The 20,119-nt window shown below is 47.7% G+C and overlaps 1 protein-coding gene across 1 annotated transcript; it reads right to left on the reverse strand.

Moving 5' to 3' along the window:
• Positions 1–13: 13 nt before the first annotated feature.
• Positions 14–1,407, reverse strand: LOC133276328 (stress-70 protein, mitochondrial-like). Its single transcript, XM_061467042.1, is given in 2 exon segments — positions 14–378; positions 381–1,407. Coding segments are annotated over 2 exon segments (1,392 nt in total).
• Positions 1,408–20,119: the final 18,712 nt, after the last annotated feature.

Here is a 20,119-nt window from a genome sequence, read left to right on the forward strand (position 1 = left end):
TTCAGAGAAAAATTCAGGTGAGCAGCCAGGAGACAGGAGGGAAAGAGAGAGGATGGGTTCTAAGACCTTTTTTTTTTGTTGGTATGGTAGTATTCCTGTTGATGAGCTTTGTGAAGACACCTCCCAGTGTCTCAATCCCCAAGGAGAGGGGAGTTACATCCAGCAGTAGCACATCAGTAACATCACCAGCTAACACACCACCTTGAATAGCTTCACCAATAGCAACAGCTTCATCAGGATTAACAGCTTTGCTAGGAGCACGGCCAAACAGATCCTGTACAGTCTGCTGCACCTTTGGCATTCTGGTCATGCCACCAACGAGGATGACTTCACCGATGTCACTCTTGCTGACTTCAGCATCCTGTATGGCTTTCTGGCCGTCCTTTTGATCAGATCAGCTACAATGCCCTCAAACTGCGAGCGACTCAGCTTCATGTTCAAGTGCTTTGGTCCAGAGTCATCCATAGTAAGGTATGGCAAGTTGATGTCAGTCTGCACAGATGATGAAAGCTCACACTTGGCTTTCTCCGATGCTTCCCTCACCCTCTGAAGGGCCATGTTGTCTTTAGTCAGGTCAACACCCATCTCTCTCTTGAACTCTTTAACAATATACTGGATCAAAGCCTGGTCAAAATCTTCTCCACCTAAGAAAGTGTCACCATTGGTGGACTTCACCTCGAAGACTCCCTTCTGGATTTCCAAAATGGAGATATCGAAAGTGCCACCACCCAAATCGTAGACTGCTGTAACTTTGTCTTCAGACTTGTCCAAACCATAGGCAAGTGCAGCTGCTGTTGGCTCATTAATCACCCTCAAAACATTCAAGCCAGCCATCTGCCCAGCATCTTTTGTAGCCTGTCTCTGAGAATCATTGAAGTAAGCAGGGACTGTGATCACAGTGTTCTTTGCTGCATGCCCCAGGTAATTTTCTGCAGTTTCCTTCATCTTCATTAGTACGAAGGCACCAATCTGGCTTGTAGAATAGAGTTTCCCATGAGCCTCTACCCAGGCATCACCATTGGAGGCACGGACAATTTTAAATGGAACATATTTAATATCATTCTTCACTTCAGAGTCATCATAGCGCCGTCCGATGAGACGCTTGGTGGCGTAGAAGGTGTTGTGGGGGTTAGTTACCGCCTGCCGCTTTGCTGGCATCCCAACCAAGCGCTCGCCATCACCTGTGAATGCAACAACTGAAGGGGTTGTCCTGGCACCTTCAGAGTTTTCCAGCACTTTCGCTTGCTTTCCTTCCAGAACTGCCACGCAGGAGGTGGTTGTGCCCAAATCAATTCCAATAACAGCACCTTTAATTGCTTCTGAGGCATATTTTCTGCTGGATGCTGCTCTGAGAACATTTTGACTGAGCCCATTCCAGAAAGTCTGTGCCACGCTGGGCGCAGTCATTCAGTCAGCTGATCGGAGCTAGCCTAGCTAGAGCCGCAGCCGGCAAGCTTCAGCGACCGCGAGGGTCAACGGAGATTAGGAAAATCAGAGGGGATAGCACAGAGGCATCGCGATTCCCGACATCTCCCGATCCCCGAAGCCCCAGCAGCCCTTGTGAGAGAGCGGCTGAAGTGGCGGGGGGCGTTCCCACGGTGACAGTGACCACCCCCCTGCCCCTTGCCTTGAAAGAGCCTCTGAGAGGGCAGCGACGTGTCGCTGCCCACCAGGCGCAGGGAGGAACAAGCAGGTCGTGTTGCTGACCCTGTTGCTGGTGTCCGACTGCGGACCATTATGTTCACCTCCAGAAAGAGAGCTTTCAGTAAGAAGACTGCAGCAACTCAGACAGAGACCCCGTCCCAAACTGCGGCTGTTCAGGTCTCTGGATGCAGGGAGTGCCAGAGCCTGCTGCTGCCGGGGGAGGGAGGACAGCATTCCACCTGCATGAGGTGTGAGCAGGTAGAAGATCTGCTTAGCCTGGTGGCAAAACTTAAGGAGGAGGTTGAGATGCTGAGGACCATCAGGGAGTGTGAAAGGGAGATCGACTGGTGGAGTAACTCCCTAGTGTGCCAGTTGGAGCGGTTCCAGGGAGATACCCCCCAAAAGGGGAAGGACCCCCTGCCTTCTCACACAGAGGGGGATGACCCGAGACACCCCCTGCCCTGTAGCTGTTGCGCAGAGGTAGGGGACCAAAAAGACGCCGAGGGTTGGAAGCGAGTTCCAGTTCAGTGTCGTGGGAAACCCTCCCCCCTTCCTGCCCTGCTTCCCCAGGTGTCCCTCCGTAATAGGTTTGAGGCCCTGGATCTTGAAGGAGAGGTAGGTGAAAATGTGGGGCAAGGCCAGCCTACGAGGCCACATAGGAAAAGGCGGTCGACTTTGCACCTCAAGACTGCCTCTGATAAGAAAGAAAGAAGGGTCTTTGTAGTAGGTGATTCCCTCCTGAGAGGAACAGAGGGCCCGATATGCAGAGTTGACCCTCATCTTAGGGAAGTGTGTATTTTGCCTGGAGCCCGGATCAGGGAAAATTCAGTCCATAAACGATTGGCTTCGAGACTGGTGCTACAGGCAGGGCTTTGGATTCTTTGATAACAGCTGGCTTTATAGGGCACCAGTCTGGACAATGACAAGTGGGAAAGGTTTATCTCACAGAGGCAAAAGGATGCCGGGGCATGAATTAGCAGGGCTCATTTGGAGAGCTTTAAACTAGATTAAAAGGGGGATGGGGTTGTAGCTGGGCTTGCCCCAGTGGGGCAGCACTCCAGAATTGATGAAGACTGGGAGGCCTCCTATAATCCTAGGGTGAAATCGGTGTGCTCAGCTCGCTCCCTGGAATGTCTGTACAGCAATGCGCGCAGCATGGGAAATAAGCAGGAGGAGTTGGAAACCTGTGTTAAGTCAGGAGATTATGATCTGGTGGCAATTACAGAGACGTGGTGGGACAGCTCACATGACTGGAATATAGTCATGGAGGGCTATGTCCTTTTCAGGAAAGACAGGCCAGCCAGGAGGGGTGGTGGGGTTGCTCTTTATGTGCGAGAGCAGCTACAATGCACTGAGTTCTGTCCAGGGACAGATGACGAGCGAGTTGAGAGTCTGTGGGTGAGAATTAATGGGCAGGCTCGCAGGGGCGATACTGTTGTGGGTGTCTGTTACAGGCCACCAGATCAGGGTGAGGAAGTTGACGAGGCCTTCTACAGGCAGCTAAGAGCGGCCTCACAGTCACAGGCCGTGGTCGTCGTGGGGGATTTTAACTTCCCTGATGTTTGCTGGAAGGACCACTCAGCAACCCAGCCACAGTCCAGGAGGTTCCTCCAGTGTATGGATGATAACTTCCTCCTGCAAATGGTGGATGAGCCAACCAGGAGAGGAGCGCTGCTGGATCTCACCCTCACTAACAAGGAGGGTCTGGTCCAAGCAGTAAGGGTTGAGGGCTGCCTTGGTTGCAGCGACCACAAGATGGTGGAATTCAGGATCTTGTGTGGTCGGACCAGTAGAATAGCAAGTAGAATTGCAACCCTGGACTTTAGCAGGGCAAACTTTGGCCTTTTCAAGAAATTGCTAGGGGAAATCCCATGGGCAAGGCTGTTTGAAGGTAAAGGGGCTGTCCTGGGTTCAGCAGTAGCAGTCATGTTTTTTTCCTTTGTGTTAACTGGTGCAGTGCTGTGTTTTGACCTCTAGTTTGAGAACAGTGTTGGTGAAGCCGATGTTTTCGGTTGTTGCTAAGTGATGTTTACCCTGACCAAGGACTCTGTGAGGCTCATGCTCTGCCAGGGAGGAGGGGAGGCTGTGAGGAAGCAGAGACGGGGCTCCTGACCCGGGCTAGCCGGGGAGGTATTCCATACCACAGCATGTCATGCCCGGGGTGGGGGGTAACTGGGAGTTACCCGGAAGGACAGGGGCTTCCGGGTGGAACTCGCTTTCTTGGCCGGTGGTATCGTATTCTCTTCTCTTGTTATTTTCCCTTATCATTGTTTTAGCTGATAGTAGCGGTGGTGATTTGTTGCTGGACTGTTCTTGTCTCAACCCGTAGGAGTTGCACTCCCTCGATCCTCCTCCCCGTTCCTCCGGGAGCGGGGAAGGGGAGAGCCCCGGTGCGGGGGGGGGGGAGAGACGGACACGGACCTTGATTGTTGTCAGCTCGGCACCACTCACTGGGAGTGAGTGAACAAGTTACCTGACTGGGTTTAAACCACGACAGGGGCACAAGATAGTTGGTTGGAATTCAATGATTGCTTTTCTGAGCTCAAGATCAGAACATACCGACACATAGGAAGTCAAGGAAGAGGGCCAGGAGACCTTCGTGGCTAAATAGGGAATTGCTGGGTATGCTCAAGTGGAAGAGGAGAGTTTACAGGTCATGGAAGGAGGGGCTGGCCACTTGGGAGGAATATAAGGCTGCTGCTAGAGGATGTAGGAAGGCAGCTAGGATGACTAAGGCCTCCTTAGAATTAAACCTGGCAAGAAGGGTCAAGGACAGCAAAAAGAGCTTTTTCAAATACATGGCAGATAAAACTAACACCAGAGGCAATGTAGGCCCACTGATGAACGGGATGGGTGCCCTGGTGACAGAAGATACAGAGATGGCAGAGTTACTGAATGCCTTCTTTGTCTCTGTCTACTCTGCTGCAGGCAGTCCTGAAGAGTCCTGTACCCCTGAGACCTTAGATGAAGTCAGGTCAACGGAGCGGTTTGCCTTAGTCGATGAGGAATGGGTTAGAGACCAGATGAGCAATCTGGACATCCATAAATCCATGGGTCCAGATGGGATGCACCCGCGGGTGCTGAGGGAACTGGCGGAAGTCATTGCTAGACCACTCTCCATCATCTTTACCAAGTCTTGGGAAACGGGAGAGGTGCCTGAGGACTGGAGGAAGGCAAATGTCACTCCAGTCTTCAAAAAGGGCAAGAAGGAGGACCCGGGTAACTATAGACCGGTCAGCCTCACCTCCATCCCTGGAAAAGTGATGGAACACCTTATCCTTGGTGCCATCTTAAGGCATATCAAGGATAAGAGGGTTATGAGGGGCAGTCAACATGGCTTCACCAAGGGGAAATCATGCTTGAGCAATCTCTTAGCCTTTTATGAGGAAATAACACAGTGGACGGATGATGGCAGAGCGGTAGATGTGGTCTACCTTGACTTCAGCAAAGCATGTGACACAGTCTCCCACAGCATCCTCACAGCTAAATTGAGGAACTGTGGTCTGGATGATCAGGTAGTGAGGTGGACTATGAACTGGCTAAAGGAGAGAAGCCAGAGAGTTGTAGTCAATGGGGCGGAGTCTAGTTGGAGGCCTGTAACTAGTGGAGTGCCTCCAGGGTCAGTACTGGGACCAGTATTATTTAATATATTCATCAATGATTTAGATGAGGGAATTGAGTGTACTATCAGCAAGTTTGCTTATGACACTAAGCTGGGAGAAGTGGCTGACACGCCAGAAGGCTGTGCTGCCATCCAGCGAGACCTGGACAGGCTGGAGAGTTGGGCGGGGAGAAACTTGATGAAATTCAACAAGAGCAAGTGTAGAGTCTTGCATCTGGGGAAGAACAACCCCATGTACCAGTACAGGTTGGGGGTTGACCTGCTGGACAGTAGTGAAGGGGAAAGGGACCTGGGGGTCCTGGAGGATAGGAGGATGACCATGAGCCAGCAATGCGCCCTTGTGGCCAAGAAGGCCAATGGCATCCTGGGGTGTATTAGACGGGGGGTGGTTAGTAGGTCGAGAGAGGTCCTCCTTCCTCTCTAGTCTGCCCTGGTGAGACCGCACCTGGAATATTGTGTCCAGTTCTGGGCCCCTCAGTTCAAGAAGGACAGGGACCTGCTGGAGAGAGTCCAGTGCAGGGCAACTAAGATGATTAAGGGAGTGGAGCATCTCCCTTATTGTCGTGGTTTAAACCCAGTCAGGCAATTCGTTCGCTCACTTCCCCCCACTTTCTTGCCCTCCCCCTGCTCCCGGAGGGACAGAGAGGAGAATCGAAAAGAATGCAACTCCCACAGGTTGAGATAAGAACAGTTTAGTAACTAAGGTATAACACAAATCACTACTGCTACCACCAATGATAATAATGATAAAGGAAATAACAAGGGAAGAGAATACAACACCTCAGCACCAGCCGACCGATAACTCGCCCCCCTCAGCCCGACCAAGCACCGACCGATACCTCCTCCAACCCTGCAGTCTCCCAGCCCTTCCGGCTAACTCCCAGTTACCTCCTGGGCATGACGTGCTGTGGTATGGAATACCTCTTTGGTCAGTTTGGGTCAGGTGTCCTGTCTCTGCTTCCTCCTGGCTTCCCCTCCTCCCTGGCAGAGCATGAGGCTCACAAAGTCCTTGGCCAAACCAAAACATCGCTATCAGCTCTGTTCCCGAGCTGAAAGTCAAAACACTGCACTACACCAGCTACCAAGGAGGAGAAAAATGACTGCTACTGCTGAACCCAGGACACTTATGAGGAAAGACTGAGGGAGCTGGGTCTCTGTAGTTTGGAGAAGAGGAGACTGAGGGGTGACCTTATTAGTGTCTATAAATATATAAAGGGGGAGTGTCACGAGGATGGAGCCAGGCTCTACTCAGTGGCAAACAATGATAGGACAAGGGGTAATGGGTACAAACTGGAACACAAGGGGTTCCACTTAAACTTGAGAAGAAACTTCTTCTCAGTGAGGGTGACAGAACACTGGAACAGGCTGCCCAGGGAGGTTGTGGAGTCTCCTTCCCTGGAGACATTCAAAACTGGCCTGGACACATTCCTGTGTAACATTATCTAGGTGTTCCTGCTCCAGCAGGGGGATTGGACTAGATGATCTTTTGAGGTCCCTTCCAATCTCTAGTATACTGTGAGATAGGAGGATTATTATGTCTCTGGTGCTAACGAACCAATTAAACTGGTATGAGCATGTACTGCGCATGCTTCAAAGGCTTCCAGAAGTGATAAAGATTGTTGGAAGAAGTAAACGACCCTCAAAGACCACCACCACAATTCTGCACGCATGCGGGGAACTTTCTGGAAAATGATGTAATCCATACGTAGCCTCATGAATATGTATGTATGCCCAGTGGCTGTTAAAGGGCAGCTTGTGTGGCAATGGGGAGACACATGTTAGGAGGAGCTATCCCCGGTGTCTCCTGGCACCACAGTAAAGAATACCTGCTTGTCAGCTTGAAAACTTTGTTGGCAAGTTTGTTCTGGAGTTCTCTCCGTATCAGTTTGGCGACCCAGATGGGACCCTCTCTGCTCGGCTGCAGGACCTGCTGAGGACAGGGCTCCCTAGGGCCCTTGGGAATTTTTCTTGGAGGGACCCTTCGACTCATTTGGATAGCTGCGGGAGCAGAGAAGGACCATCTCATAAAAGGTATTCTTTTCTTTTCTATAGTTTTAAGGTGCAGGGGGCATCTCAGTTTGGTAAATTGGTTTGGTAAATTGGTTTGGTAAATTGGTTTGGTAAGCATACGCATGATTTGGAAGCCTTCCGTAAATCGAGATAGGAAATCTCGTAGGTAAAGGCGTATACCTGGCTGCTAGTGTCCGTTTGGTATACACCCACAAGAAGCATGGGGCTTCTTGAGGGTTGGGTCCTGCAAGACACAGGGGGTGTCTTGTGGAAATGGCTTTGGATCTTGCTGGTATTTATTTTGTGGCTTTTTACATAAGGATTTCGGTCTTGTGATTATGGTATCAGTGACAGACTGTTATAACTAAGCAAGGGATGGTCTGAGCCATAGGGGTTAGGATGTATTGCTTTTGATTCTACTGGTATTCGTCTTATTTTGTGGCTTTTTACAGTAATGATTTTCGTAGTGGTGACAGGATGTTATTACTGTGTTATTAACTGTTGTTTGTTTGGTTGAATTTTAGTCTCTGTCTTTGTCTCAAGTGTTGTAACTGTGTGGAGTGTTTCTGTGGGATCCCGTTTGTGTATGTGTGTGTGTGAATGTGAGATTGATAAGGGAAAATCAGCAAAGTGAAGACATCTTGAAAAAGAGTCCTTTGGGTGCATTTTGGCACACTGGAAAGAACTTGGAGAGTCTCCTGGGGGCTCGGTAAATAAGAAAACATTGGAAAAATATTGTAAGCGATGGTGGCCTTTGTATATTTCGGAAGATCAGGAAAAATGGCCTAAAGATGGAACTCTGAACATTGTTACAATTAATGTTGTTTTGAGGGGGAAAGGAAAATGGCATGAAGTAATGTATGCAGATATGTTTTTCACTTTAAGAAATCAGATGGAGTGACAGACTGAATGCAAAATTAATATAGCTCCGCCAGATTCCTTAATTTCAGCCTTGGAAAAGGACAGAGAAAAACTAAAAGTTAAGCTGAAGAGGTGTTGTTCAGCCTGTGATATTGGGGAAAGATGTTTAAACTTAAAAAAACAGTAATCAGGAAGATAGGTTGAAAATTATGTATCACAGGTACCTCCGAGAGAATCAGCCTCTGTATCCATCCTATTTGATATTGATAAGGAGGAAGAGATTGCTGTCACTGGCAACAAGCGACACATTCACATTCAGAGTTAAGAAGGGGTTAAACCAGAAGTGCTGTTGTAGAGGCAGGCATCTGCAGCCCCTGCAGAGCAGGGTGAGCAGCTGCGAAAAAAGCTGTCTGTGGAAATGGATCGGTGTGCGTGCTATGGGGAGTTTGAACGTTGGAAGTGAGACTGCCCTGTGGAGGGGGGGCAGTGCCATGGGGTGGCTCGGGTGACTGACAGGGACCTGGGGAATCTACCCTAGCAGATCCACTGGTTAAATTAAAACTACAGACTAGAGGAAATAAAGAGGAATTTTAGTAATTTTAGTGGATACAGGAGCAACTTATTTGGTGTTAACTCAGAGAGGAAAGAATTCGTTACAGATGTGGGAGCTACTAGCCACCAAGAAAAAGAGGAAAAAAGAAACAGAAAAAGGAAAAAAGAAAGGCATTCTTTCTGAAACCGTTAAAGTGCAAATTGGGAAAACAAATAGGAATGCATAAATTTTTATGCATGCCAAATTCTCTAAAATCTTCATTAGGGTGAGTAACAACATTTAAAGACGGCAAAATGGAATTTAGAGTTAAAAACAATCAATTAATTGCAGTTTTGAGTTTATCTTTAAATCAACAGAAAAGCAAAAAGGAGGACCTCCCTGAAAAAGAAGAAATCCTTAATCAGGTTTATGTGGGAGTACGGGGATCTGAAGTTCCAGGTAAGGCAAAAAATACTTTGCCTGTTAAATGGAAATAAAAAAGAGGGGCCTGCCCAATTAGAATAAAACAGTATCCCTTAAAATCAGAAGATCAAAGGGAATAAAAAAAATTGATCAAGTTTAAAATATAGATTATTAATTGAATGTGAATTGGAATATAATACTCCTATCTGGACAGTAAAGAAATATGATGGGAAAAGTTGCAGATTGGTTTACGATCTCAGGGCAATCAACAAAATTGCAGAGGATATTTGTCCAGTAGTAGCTAATTCGTATGATTTATGGACTAAATTCAATAATAATCAGAAAGGGTTTGCCGTCCTGGATTTAAAGGACACATTCTTTTGCTTACCATTGGCCAAAGAAAGCCAAAATTATTTGCTTTCAAATGAGAAAATCCTGAGCAGGAAGAAAAACTCAATTAACTTGGACAGTATTACCACAGGGGTTTAAAAACTGTTCAGCAGTTTTTGGAAATCAGTTAGCACGAGAATTAGAATTATGAAAGCCACCTGCTCAGATGAGGACTCTGTTACAATATGTGGATGACCTGTTAAATGCTACAGAAACAAAGGAAGAATATGTCCACTGAATGGTGGAATTATGGAATTTCTGGGACAGAATGGTTATCGGGTATCCAGACAAAAGGCCCAACTAATCCAAACCCGAGTTTCCTACCTAGGATATGAAATAACAGGAGGACAGAGAGAACTTGGAACTGCCAGAAAAGAAGCTATTTGCCAGACTCCACAACCGTCAACCGTCAAGGAGCTCCAGACATTCCTGGCAATGACAGGATGGTGCAGACTTTGGATCCATGATTATGGTGTTCTGGTAAGACCACTATATGAACTGTTGAAGGGAAACCCTCCCTCTTTGGACTGGACTGATTCAGCAAAGGAGGCTTTTAGAAATTTAAAGATAGAGTTAATGAGAGCTCCAGCTCTGGGACTTCCGGATGTGACTAAACCATTTTGGCTATATTCCCATGAAAAACAAGGAATAGCCTTGGGGGTCCTTGCTCGGAAACTAGGACCATAGAGAAGGACAGTGGCGTATTTTTCAAAACAGCTGGATGAAGCGAGCAAAGGATGGCCCGGATGCCTAAGGGCTGTGGCACCAGTCGTCATGAATATTGAAGAGGCTCAAAATTCACCTTGGGAAAAAAGATTAGTGTGCTAGTGTCCTATGTGGTATCAGCAGTCCTGGAACAGAAAGGAGCCCACTGGTTATCTCCTTCACGTTTTTTAAAATACCAGGCCACCATTGTAGAACAGGATGATATAGAATCGTGGTCATAATTTGGACTCATATGATAACTGGCACACAAACTTGGGCCAGAATTTGTACCTGAAATTAGTGGAGAATGTTACTAATGTTTTTAACCGTAGTGATTGTTGGGTGTGTGCACAGTTGCCTAAATCAGGAGAAAGCCTGGATCTCCCATTAACTGGAGTACAAATTACTAACACTGTCTCATGGACAAATTTGTTGGTGAACACTAGCCATCTGTATTCGAAGGAAAGGTTAAAATTTGGACTAGTTAATCCTAATCCAGGTAATAAATATTACACCTGTGCACAAAGGTGTATTACACCAGGAAACAGGGTAGGGAATCTTGCTTAAATGCCACAGATGTAGTTCACCATTCAAATTGCAATCATACTATTAATATAGATGGTATCATAGTTCAGTGATGGCCCGTTCCTAAAGGGAAAGGATGGTATTGGTTATGTGGAAAAAATGCTTATAAAATTCTACCCCCCAACTGGAAGGGGGCATGCACCTTAGGTGCTGTAATACCCAGTTTTAACCAGCCTCACTAAAGTGGTATTACAAAACCGAATGGCTCTAGACATGTTATTGTCATCACAAGGAGGGGTTTGTTCCATAATCAATGAAAGCTGTTGTTCCTATATAGACCAAAGTGGCAGAATCGAAACAGATCTGGAGGAAATTTGGAAACAAACTAAGATATTTCATGAAATGGCCATGGATGACACCTCCTGGGGTTTTGAAGAAATATGGGAAAAGTTGACTTCATGGCTACTCAATCTCTCCTGGTTGAGGCAACTGGTTGCAGGAATATTGATTTTAATTATTTTAATTTTGATTACTTGTGGTATGATACAATGTTCCATCTGGTGTTGTAAACGGTCCTTGATTGGAAAAGGAATGAAATTAAGCACCAAGTAGAAATGGGAAATTATTTCAAAAATAATTTTGATGGTAATGGTAATATACAAAATGTTGCAAAAGAATTTGCAAAAGGAGAGATAAAGGGGGGAATTTGAGACAAGGGGGCACAAAATCAGAAAAGAGAAAATAGAAACCTTTAGATTTAGATTTAAGTAATGTTAAGTTTGATGGCTTTGTAACAGTAGCAATGGAAAATTACTGAGGTGCATGATACATAGAGAAAAAAAATAGAGTACAGCTAGAGAACATACTGAGAATTCTCACAAGATAAATCGTTATAGTTGTGACATAGTTTAAGAAAAACAGTCTAGAAGAACAGGACACAGTGATAAGGAGTATTTGGGAACCGCAGGTGTCCAGGATGGGCTACAGTTAAACTAACTGAGAAGTAGGAGGATAGGAGGATTATTATGTCTCTGGTGCCAACGAACCAATTAAACTGTTATGAGCATGTACTGCGCATGCTTCAAAGGCTTCCAGAAGTGATGAAGATTGTTGGAAGAAGTAAACAACCCTCAGAGACCACCACCAGAATTCTGCATGCATGCGGGGAACTCTCTGGAAAATGATGTAATCCATACGTAGCCTCATGAATATGTATGTATGCCCAGTGGCTATTAAAGGACAGCTTGTGTGGCAATGGGGAGACACATGTTAGGAGGAGCTATCCCCCGTGTCTCCCGGCACCACAATAAAGAATACCTGCTTGTCAGCTTGAAAACTTTGTTGGCAAGTTTGTTCCTTGAGTTTTCTCCGTATCGACATCCTCCACTAACATCAATCCACATTGCTATATTGGAAGAAAAAACACTTCCAGTAGCTTAGCTGCTGCAGGAGAGGGGAGGCATGCTGTCCCCCTCTGCCTCCGTCTCCCCTGCCGCGGCCAAGCCCCGCTCCCCATGACTCCCCCCAGCCGGCTGCTGCCCTGGTGCGGATTGGGCGGAGGTAGGAGAAGCTCCCGTCCCTTCTTCTCCTCCACCACGAGCTGTAGCCAAGACTTTCTCCTCGTGGTGGGCTTTTGCCCTCTCGCCACTTCCAGTCATGACTTCCTTGACCCAGCGCAGCTCTGGCCTGGTGCAGCGCCATACTGAGGCAAGGAGCGGGCGGTGGGTGGCAGGTGGAGGCCCGGAGGATGAAGGCAGCTGGGAGGATCCCGGCGATGACGAGAAGGGCGATTCCAAGGAAATACGGCTCACCCTCATGAAAGAGGTGCTGCTCCTGGGCCTCAAGGACTGTGAAGTGCGGCTGGGGCCCTCGCGGCAGGGCTAGGGTGGGCTGAGGTGAAGGGGGGCTGAGGCAGGGGGGGCTGAGGAGTCCCCATGGTGCTCAGGGGCCCTAGGGAAAGTGTGCCAGAGGTGACACCAGTTATTTGGGGGCATATGGATGTCACTGATGAGGAAGGGGAGCTTTAAGTGGCACTAGGGTACAGGTGGGATGTGGGCAAGGATGCTGCTGGATGGGTTTGGGGCAGAGGCATTGCTATGGATGGGGGCTATAATGCCACTAGGGGTAAGTACATATGCTGGGACAGGCTCGTCATTTTAGAGGAGGTGGGGAAAGTGCTTGAATGTTGGGCAAAAGGGAATCTGGTAGAGATTTCGGATTGCCCTTTGGATGCAGGGTTTGCAGAGGGGCTCTAATATTTGTAGCATTTCAAGGAAGGCAGTGTAGGGCTTGGGGGAAGATGGGGATCGAGCCTCTGACAGCATTGGTGGTTGACTTGGAAGCCATACTTAGACTTGTGATGTTTATACTCCTATACTTACCCATAGCTTTAATGTGGGAGACTTGTCTACTCCCATGCATTTTGTCAGACACAACTATATGTTACTTATAGGGTGCTCAGGTGCTGCAGAATGACTCTAAGAGCAGGGCCATGGAGCCCTGGAGGACTGTGCGATCAAGGCAAGGGGTGGCCCCCACAGGTAACCGGAAACCAGACATGGGAGGAGAATGAGGAGGAAGCTGTGTGGGGCTAACCAATACTGGTGTGCCTAGGAGGAGTGGCTGAATACCACTCCTATATATATTTGAACTGCATCACAAATAAAGTAGAAGTTTGCTTATCACGCGTATTGGGTTGGCCTGTCTTGCTTCTCCTCGCCGCTTACAAATGGCACCCGAACAGGGACGTGGACTAATGGGCCCCAGTTACCGGGGACCCGGATTACAGGGCCCCGGTTAACAGGGACCCGGATTACAGGGCCCCGGTTAGCGGGGACCCGGATTACAGGGCCCCGGTTAACGGGGACCCGGAACGGCAAGTGAGCGGCGCCGGCAGCAGCGGCCGGGGAGAGCGGGCAATGCTGCTGCGGTGGCGTGATGGACCTGGGTGCTTGGACTAACCGAAAGGAGTCCGCCGCTGGGGCGAACCAAACACTGCTGTGTCAGGAGGCTGATGCGGAGACCGAGGTTACAGGACGACCCTGAAGGTGACGATCCGGAAAAGGCCGGCCATGAAAATGGACCGAGAGGTAGCCCTGGACTTATTACAGTGCTTTTTATAAAAGAGGGGAATTGAGCCCTGAACTTATTACAGTGCTTTTTATAAAAGTGGGGAATTGAGCCTGAGACTCTAAAGCAGCTAGCAGGTCTAGCGTCTGAAGGGAAGGCTATGGGTTTTTTTGTAGATCCTAATACAGTTTTTGAGGAGAGTGAGTGGCGAAAGTTTGGTGATGAACTATTTGACTCAATGCTTAATGATGATAAAACGGCAAAGAAACTCGGTAAACCACATAGAGAAGTAATGAACTGTATAAAAAGATACAAAGCAGAAAAGAAAACTGCCGCGGTAGCAACGAAGAAACTAGGAACAGACGTCCCCGGTCGGTTGAAACCGGGGGAAGATTACAACTCGTTTCCCCCAACTCGCGGGAGCACAGGGTTTTTCCCCCACTTCCTTTTCTCCCCCTCCTTGATCAGAAGGTGCAGCGGAGGAGGTGTAACCCCCTTCTCCCCCACCACCCCAGTTCCAAAAGTAGGGACTTTAAAAAGGACAGAGAAATTATACTAGAAGGTATACGCATGATAAATGTCGAGGAATCCGAAAGAAAGAGGGCGGTGCTTCGGCGCCGGATCGATTGCGGTGCCATTTTGAAGCATGCAGTAGAAAATAGAGATCATGCACTAGCAGGAGATTTAAAGGAACTGCGAGCCTCTCCAACCCATTATGCCCTAGAGTGGAAATTTTTAACTCAGTTACGGATTAGCCAGGTCTGCAGATGTCTACATACCGAACGAGAGACATCTGATAAGAAAGACATAGCTGCAAGCCCCCAAATCCCCTGAATCTGAGCCAGATTTATGTCCTCTGCTTCCAGACTCTGGCTCTTCATCTCCCGGGTCGGTCTGCTCAGACTCACTGGCCCTGGAGACGCTCAGCTGTAACAATGGGTAACCAAGGATGCGATCATTACTGGGGAATTTTCTGCAATGGGCATCTTTGCATATCCTGTGTTTACTACACAGCAGGGGACTAAAGAGTGGAAAGCTCTTGATCTCAAAATAGTTAAGGAGGCCTGACAAGCAGTGACCATGCATGCATTAAAATCCTCTTACACTCAAGCTGTATATGTTATGATTTTTTCTTGCAATTGACAGGGGGAGCCCATACAGTTTCTCTGTGATACTCATGTACTAGAAGTTGGTAAATATAAGTATGTCCAGGTTTCTATCAACCCTTGGAGACCTCTGTAGATACTGCTGGCCACTTCTTCCAGCACAGGCTGGGCACCAGTGTCGGAATGAGTATGCATTTTGGTCAGTATAAAAGCCCAAGCCTCATGCGATGTGGGGGAGGCAGAGCCTCTGCGGGGACGCCCGCTAAGGTTGAGCCTGCCACCTCGCACTGCAATGATGCCACTCGGAGCTGGTTTGCTGTTAGTCTCCCCAGGGTCCTTGTGCCACGTTCTGCACGTGGAACTGTAGTGGGAGTAATGACTGTCTGGATTTTGTGCTTCAAATATTGTGTGGTGTGCTTGGAGGATCCCATACGCGTGTGTTTGTATGTGTGTGCTGAGGGCAGACGGTGTTCTGTGTATTTTTCATGTTGTTGGGTTCATGAGCTGGACAGACGAATGGAAAAACCTGATGCCTCAGCTACAGGAGCTGACCGTGAATACCCCAAGCAGAATGAGATAGAGGAAGAGAAAGAACGATTAACTGCAAAACATCACTTGGGGACAACTGAAAAGTAACTTCCTGAATATGTGAGAGTATGGAAATTTGCAGTAGCTGCTAGAAAATGCTAAGGCAAAAGCTAGAAAGATTTTAATACAATGGTAGTCTTATAAAGCAGGTGATAGAACAAATTAAGAGGGTGGGAGAATTCCACTGGTAAGAAATTTCTTTGGCTAGTCCCTCACTGCCATCAGCATCTTCAACATGCTGCTGCACCCTGTAATAGTTACTCTGCTAATGTAAATGTGTGTGTGCCTTGCTGTAGTAGCGACTTGTTACTGGAGAAAACAAAAGGGTGGAGATGTGGAGACAGTGTTCTCACAGGAGAATGCATAATTGGTACATAAACTTTGTATAGTCCTGAAAGATACAGCAAGGCCATGAGAGGCCCAAAGAAGCTTAAGCAAGCAAGATAAGAGGCTGGAATTCACCAAGTTAATGAGAACTGTGGACTGTTGGCAAGCTTTCAAGGTTGAGTTCTCACACCTGTGTTTAACCAATTATATGTTAGTCATTAAGGGTCCTCAAAACATGTATCCAATCATAATATGCCAAATCACTGTAAGTGCTTCAGCCAGGGCCTTGGCTCAACTAAGCAGACTGAGTTGCTGAGTTGCTAAGCAGACAAATACTACATTGAAGGCAATTTCTGATTTGTTGTTTAAATGTTGACTCTCCAAGACATGCCACACTGCAGAACCTTTTGTTGTTGGAACAGGGACATGGATGTGAAGAGTTTGATGGAATGTGTTGTATGACTCTTTCTGCTCATACAGCTTACCCAGCAATAGTAAATGAGCAATATCCTAGGAATAACTAGATGGTTGTTTTCACGGGGCGTTACAGGTTGAGTTAAACACTGCTGTTTGAAGTACTGCACTTATGTATCATTGTTAGGTTAATCATTGTGGCTATTAGACTTGCTTATAGTTGTGTGATAAAACAGGTGAACAGAATAACCCACAATGCCTTGCTCGCACAAAGAAAAAGGGGGGAATTGTTGCAGAATGACTCTAAGAGCAGGGCCATGGAGCCCTGGAGGACTGTGCGAGCAAGGCAGGGGGTGGCCCCCACAGGTAACCGGAAACTGGACATGTGAGGAGAATGTGGAGGAAGCTGTGTGGGGCTAACTAATACTGTTGTGCCAAAGAGGAGTGGCTGAATACCACTCCTATATATATGTGAACTGCGTCACAAATAAAGTAGAAGTTTGCTTATCACCCATATTGGGTCGGCCTGTCTGCTTCTCCTCGCCGCTTACACTCAGGTGCTTTAGGATTATTAAAAGCTCATTTTAATAACTTTCCAGACTAATGCACATTAAGCACATCTTAAAATTTGTAGAGATCTGTTAGACAAAAATGGGCCTTGAATAATGAAAGACAAGTTTGTCAAAATGAGGAAATTACATCATTATGCCATGCATAGGGACCTTGACAGGCTTGAGAGGTGGGCCTGTGCAGACCTCTTGAAGTTCAGCAAGGCCAAATGCGAGGTCCTCCACCAGGGTCAGGACAATCCCAAGTACATCTACAGGATGGGCAGAGAATAGATTGAGAGCAGCCCTGAGGAGAAGGACTTGGGAGTGTTAGTTGGCAAGAAGCTCAACGTGAGATGGCAGTGTGTGCTCGCAGCCCAGAAAGCAAACCATTTACTGGGCTGCATCAAAAGGAGTGGGTCCAGCAGGTTGAGGAAAGTGATTCTCCCTCTCCTCCTCTCTTGTGGACCCCACCTGCAGTACTGCATTCAGCTCTTGGGGCCCTCAACACAAGAGGCAGATGGACCTGCTTGAGCGAGGCCTGAGGAGGGCCATGAAGATGATCAGAGGGCTGGAGCACCTCTCCTATGAAGACGTGCTGAGATAGAGTTGGGCTTCTTCAGCCTGGAGAAAGAGAAGGCTGTGTGGAGACCTTATAGAAGTTTTCCAATACCTGAAGGGGGCCTACAAGAAATCTGGACAGGGACTTTTTACAGGGCATGTAGTGATAGGACAAGGGAGAATGGCTTTAAACTGAAAGAGGGGAGATTTAGATGAGGTATTAGGAAGAAGTTCTTTACTGTGAGGGTGGTGAAGCACTGGAACAGGTTGCCCAGAGAAGTGGTGGACACACCATTGTAGTGGTTTAAGCCCAGTCGGCAACTCGGCCACACAGCTGCTTGCTGACTCCCCCACCCCCCCTTCCTTCAGGGATGGGGAGAAGAATAGAAGGAATGTAACTCCCACGGGCTGACATAAGAACAGACCAGTAATGACGGTATAACACAAAACCACTAGTGCTACCACCAATAATAATAATGATAAGGGAAGAGAATACAACCACTCACCACCCACCGACCAATACCCAGCCTGACCCGAGCAGTGGTCTACCCTTTCCGGGTAACTGCCCCCAGTTTATATAGTGGGAATGATGTGCTGTGGTGTGGAAGACCACTTTGGCTAGTTTGGATCAGGTGCCCCGTCTCTGCCTCCTCCTGGCTTCTGCTCCTCCCTGGCAGAGCATGAGACTCAGAAAGTCCTTGGTCAGAGTAAACATTACTTAGCAACAACTAAAAACATCAGCACTGTTCCCAGGCTGAAAGTCGAAAACACAGCACTGCACCGCACCAGCTACTAAGAAAGGGAAAAATGACTGCTACTGCTGAACCCAGGACAGTATCCACCCCTTATTCCATACCATTCACGTGATGCTCAGATCCCACATTTTCAATATACCATCACCCTTATCTCATATATATACATATATATACATCCACAGAGAGAGAGAGAGAGAGAGATCATTCCTTAGTGCATGGACCAAACGCTATAAAGCTGCTGAGTCCATCAAGTCCATGATGTCGGACTCCCTCTCTTGTAACAGTCTTTCAGAGGAGGAGAGGCTGTGAGAGGTGTTGGATTGATGCCTGCCGATGATACCGCAGAACTCGTCTGGTTTCATCAAAGTTCATTCTTTGTTGGGATGATGGCAGGAGGGATGTCAGGGCCAGTTGCTGGTGACCTGAAGACATCTAGTTGATGGGCTATAAAAGTGCTACATAGCAGGCAACAGCATACAATTGAGTTCACTGGCTGTTTTCCCCGAAAATCAAATCCCTTTGAGGTACACATCGGACTTCCCCATCTTCCCGCATTACCCACCAAGTACACCCGGGTCCCTGAGCAAAAGCAATCCCACAAGTGGGTTTGCCTTTACCTGAAGCAGGAATAACCCAGACTGTCTTTCCCAGCAAATTCTTTATGTGCACCACAGGAAGTTTGTCCCCTTCTACAGCTTGTAAAATTTCTCAGTGGGCTGGGCCAGCCCTGTTGGCAGATCCTCTGGTGTTGACCAACCAGGTGGCTTTTGGTAAATGTGCATCCCAGTGTTTGAAAGTCCCACAACCCATTGCTATCAGTGTAGTTATTAACAGCCCATTGTACGGTTTGATTTTCCCAGAGGCTGGTGCATGGTAGGGGATGTGATATACCCACTCAATGCCATGCTCTTTGGCCCAAGTGTCTATAAGGTTGTTCTGGAAATGCGTCCTATTGTCTGACTCAGTTCTTTCTGAGGTGCCAGGTCACCACAAAATCTGTTTTTTCAAGGCTGAGGACAGTGTTCTGAGCAGTGGTGTGGGGCAGAGCATATGCTTCCAGCCATCCGGTGGTTGCTTTCACCATGGTAAGCACCCGGCGCTTGCCTCGGCGGGTTGGTGGGAGTGTGATATAGTCAATCTGACAGGCCTCCCTATATTTGTACTTCAGCCATCGTTCTCCATGCCAAAGAGGTTTTAACCTTTTGACTTGCTTATTTGCAGCACGTTTCACACTCATGAATAACCTGGGCAATAGTGTCCATTGTTAAGTCCACCCCTCGATCACGAGCCTATCTGTATGTTGCATCTCAGCCCCGATGGCTTGAAGTGTTATCTTTTTGCCACTGGGCCGAAAATAATTCAGCCTTATGTTGCAAATCTAAGTCCATCTGAGCCACTTCAATCTTAGCAGCTTTATCCACTTTTTGGCTGTTCTGGTGTTCCTTAGTGGCCCAACTCTTGGATGCATGCGCATCTACATGGCGTACCTTCACCACCAGGTTCTGCACCCGGGCAGCCATATCTTTCCACAGTGCAGCAGCCCAGATGGGTTTACCTCTACGTTGCCAGTTGCTCTACTTCCATTGCTGCAACCACCCCCACAGGGCATTTGCCACCATCAGTGTAATGTACTGGTCACTTTTCTCATTCAGCAATGTCCAAGGCCAGCTGGATGGCTTTCACCTCTGCAAACTGACTCAATTCAACCTCTCCTTCAGTATTTTCTGGAGCTAGTCATAGGGGACTCCATACAGCTGCCTTCCATCTCCGATGCTCTCCCACAATACGGCAGGACCCATCAGTAAACAAGGCTGTGGAGGCAGTGTTCTCACAGGAGAATTGGTACATAAATTCTGAATAATCCTGAAAGATACAGCTAGGCCATGAGATGTCCGAGGAAGCCTAAACAAGCAAGGTAAGAAGAAGCTGGAATTCACTGAGGTAATGAGAACTGCGGACTGTTGGCAAGCTTTTGAGGTCAAGTTCTCACACCTGTGCTTAACCAGTTACATGTTAGTCACTAAGGGTCTTCAAGACAT

The sequence above is a fragment of the Pezoporus flaviventris genome, unplaced genomic scaffold, assembly GCF_033815535.1.
Source record: "Pezoporus flaviventris isolate CSIRO_AGI_PZ_B2104156 unplaced genomic scaffold, CSIRO_AGI_Pfla_v1 ptg000044l, whole genome shotgun sequence".
Lineage (NCBI taxonomy): Eukaryota > Metazoa > Chordata > Aves > Psittaciformes > Psittacidae > Pezoporus > Pezoporus flaviventris.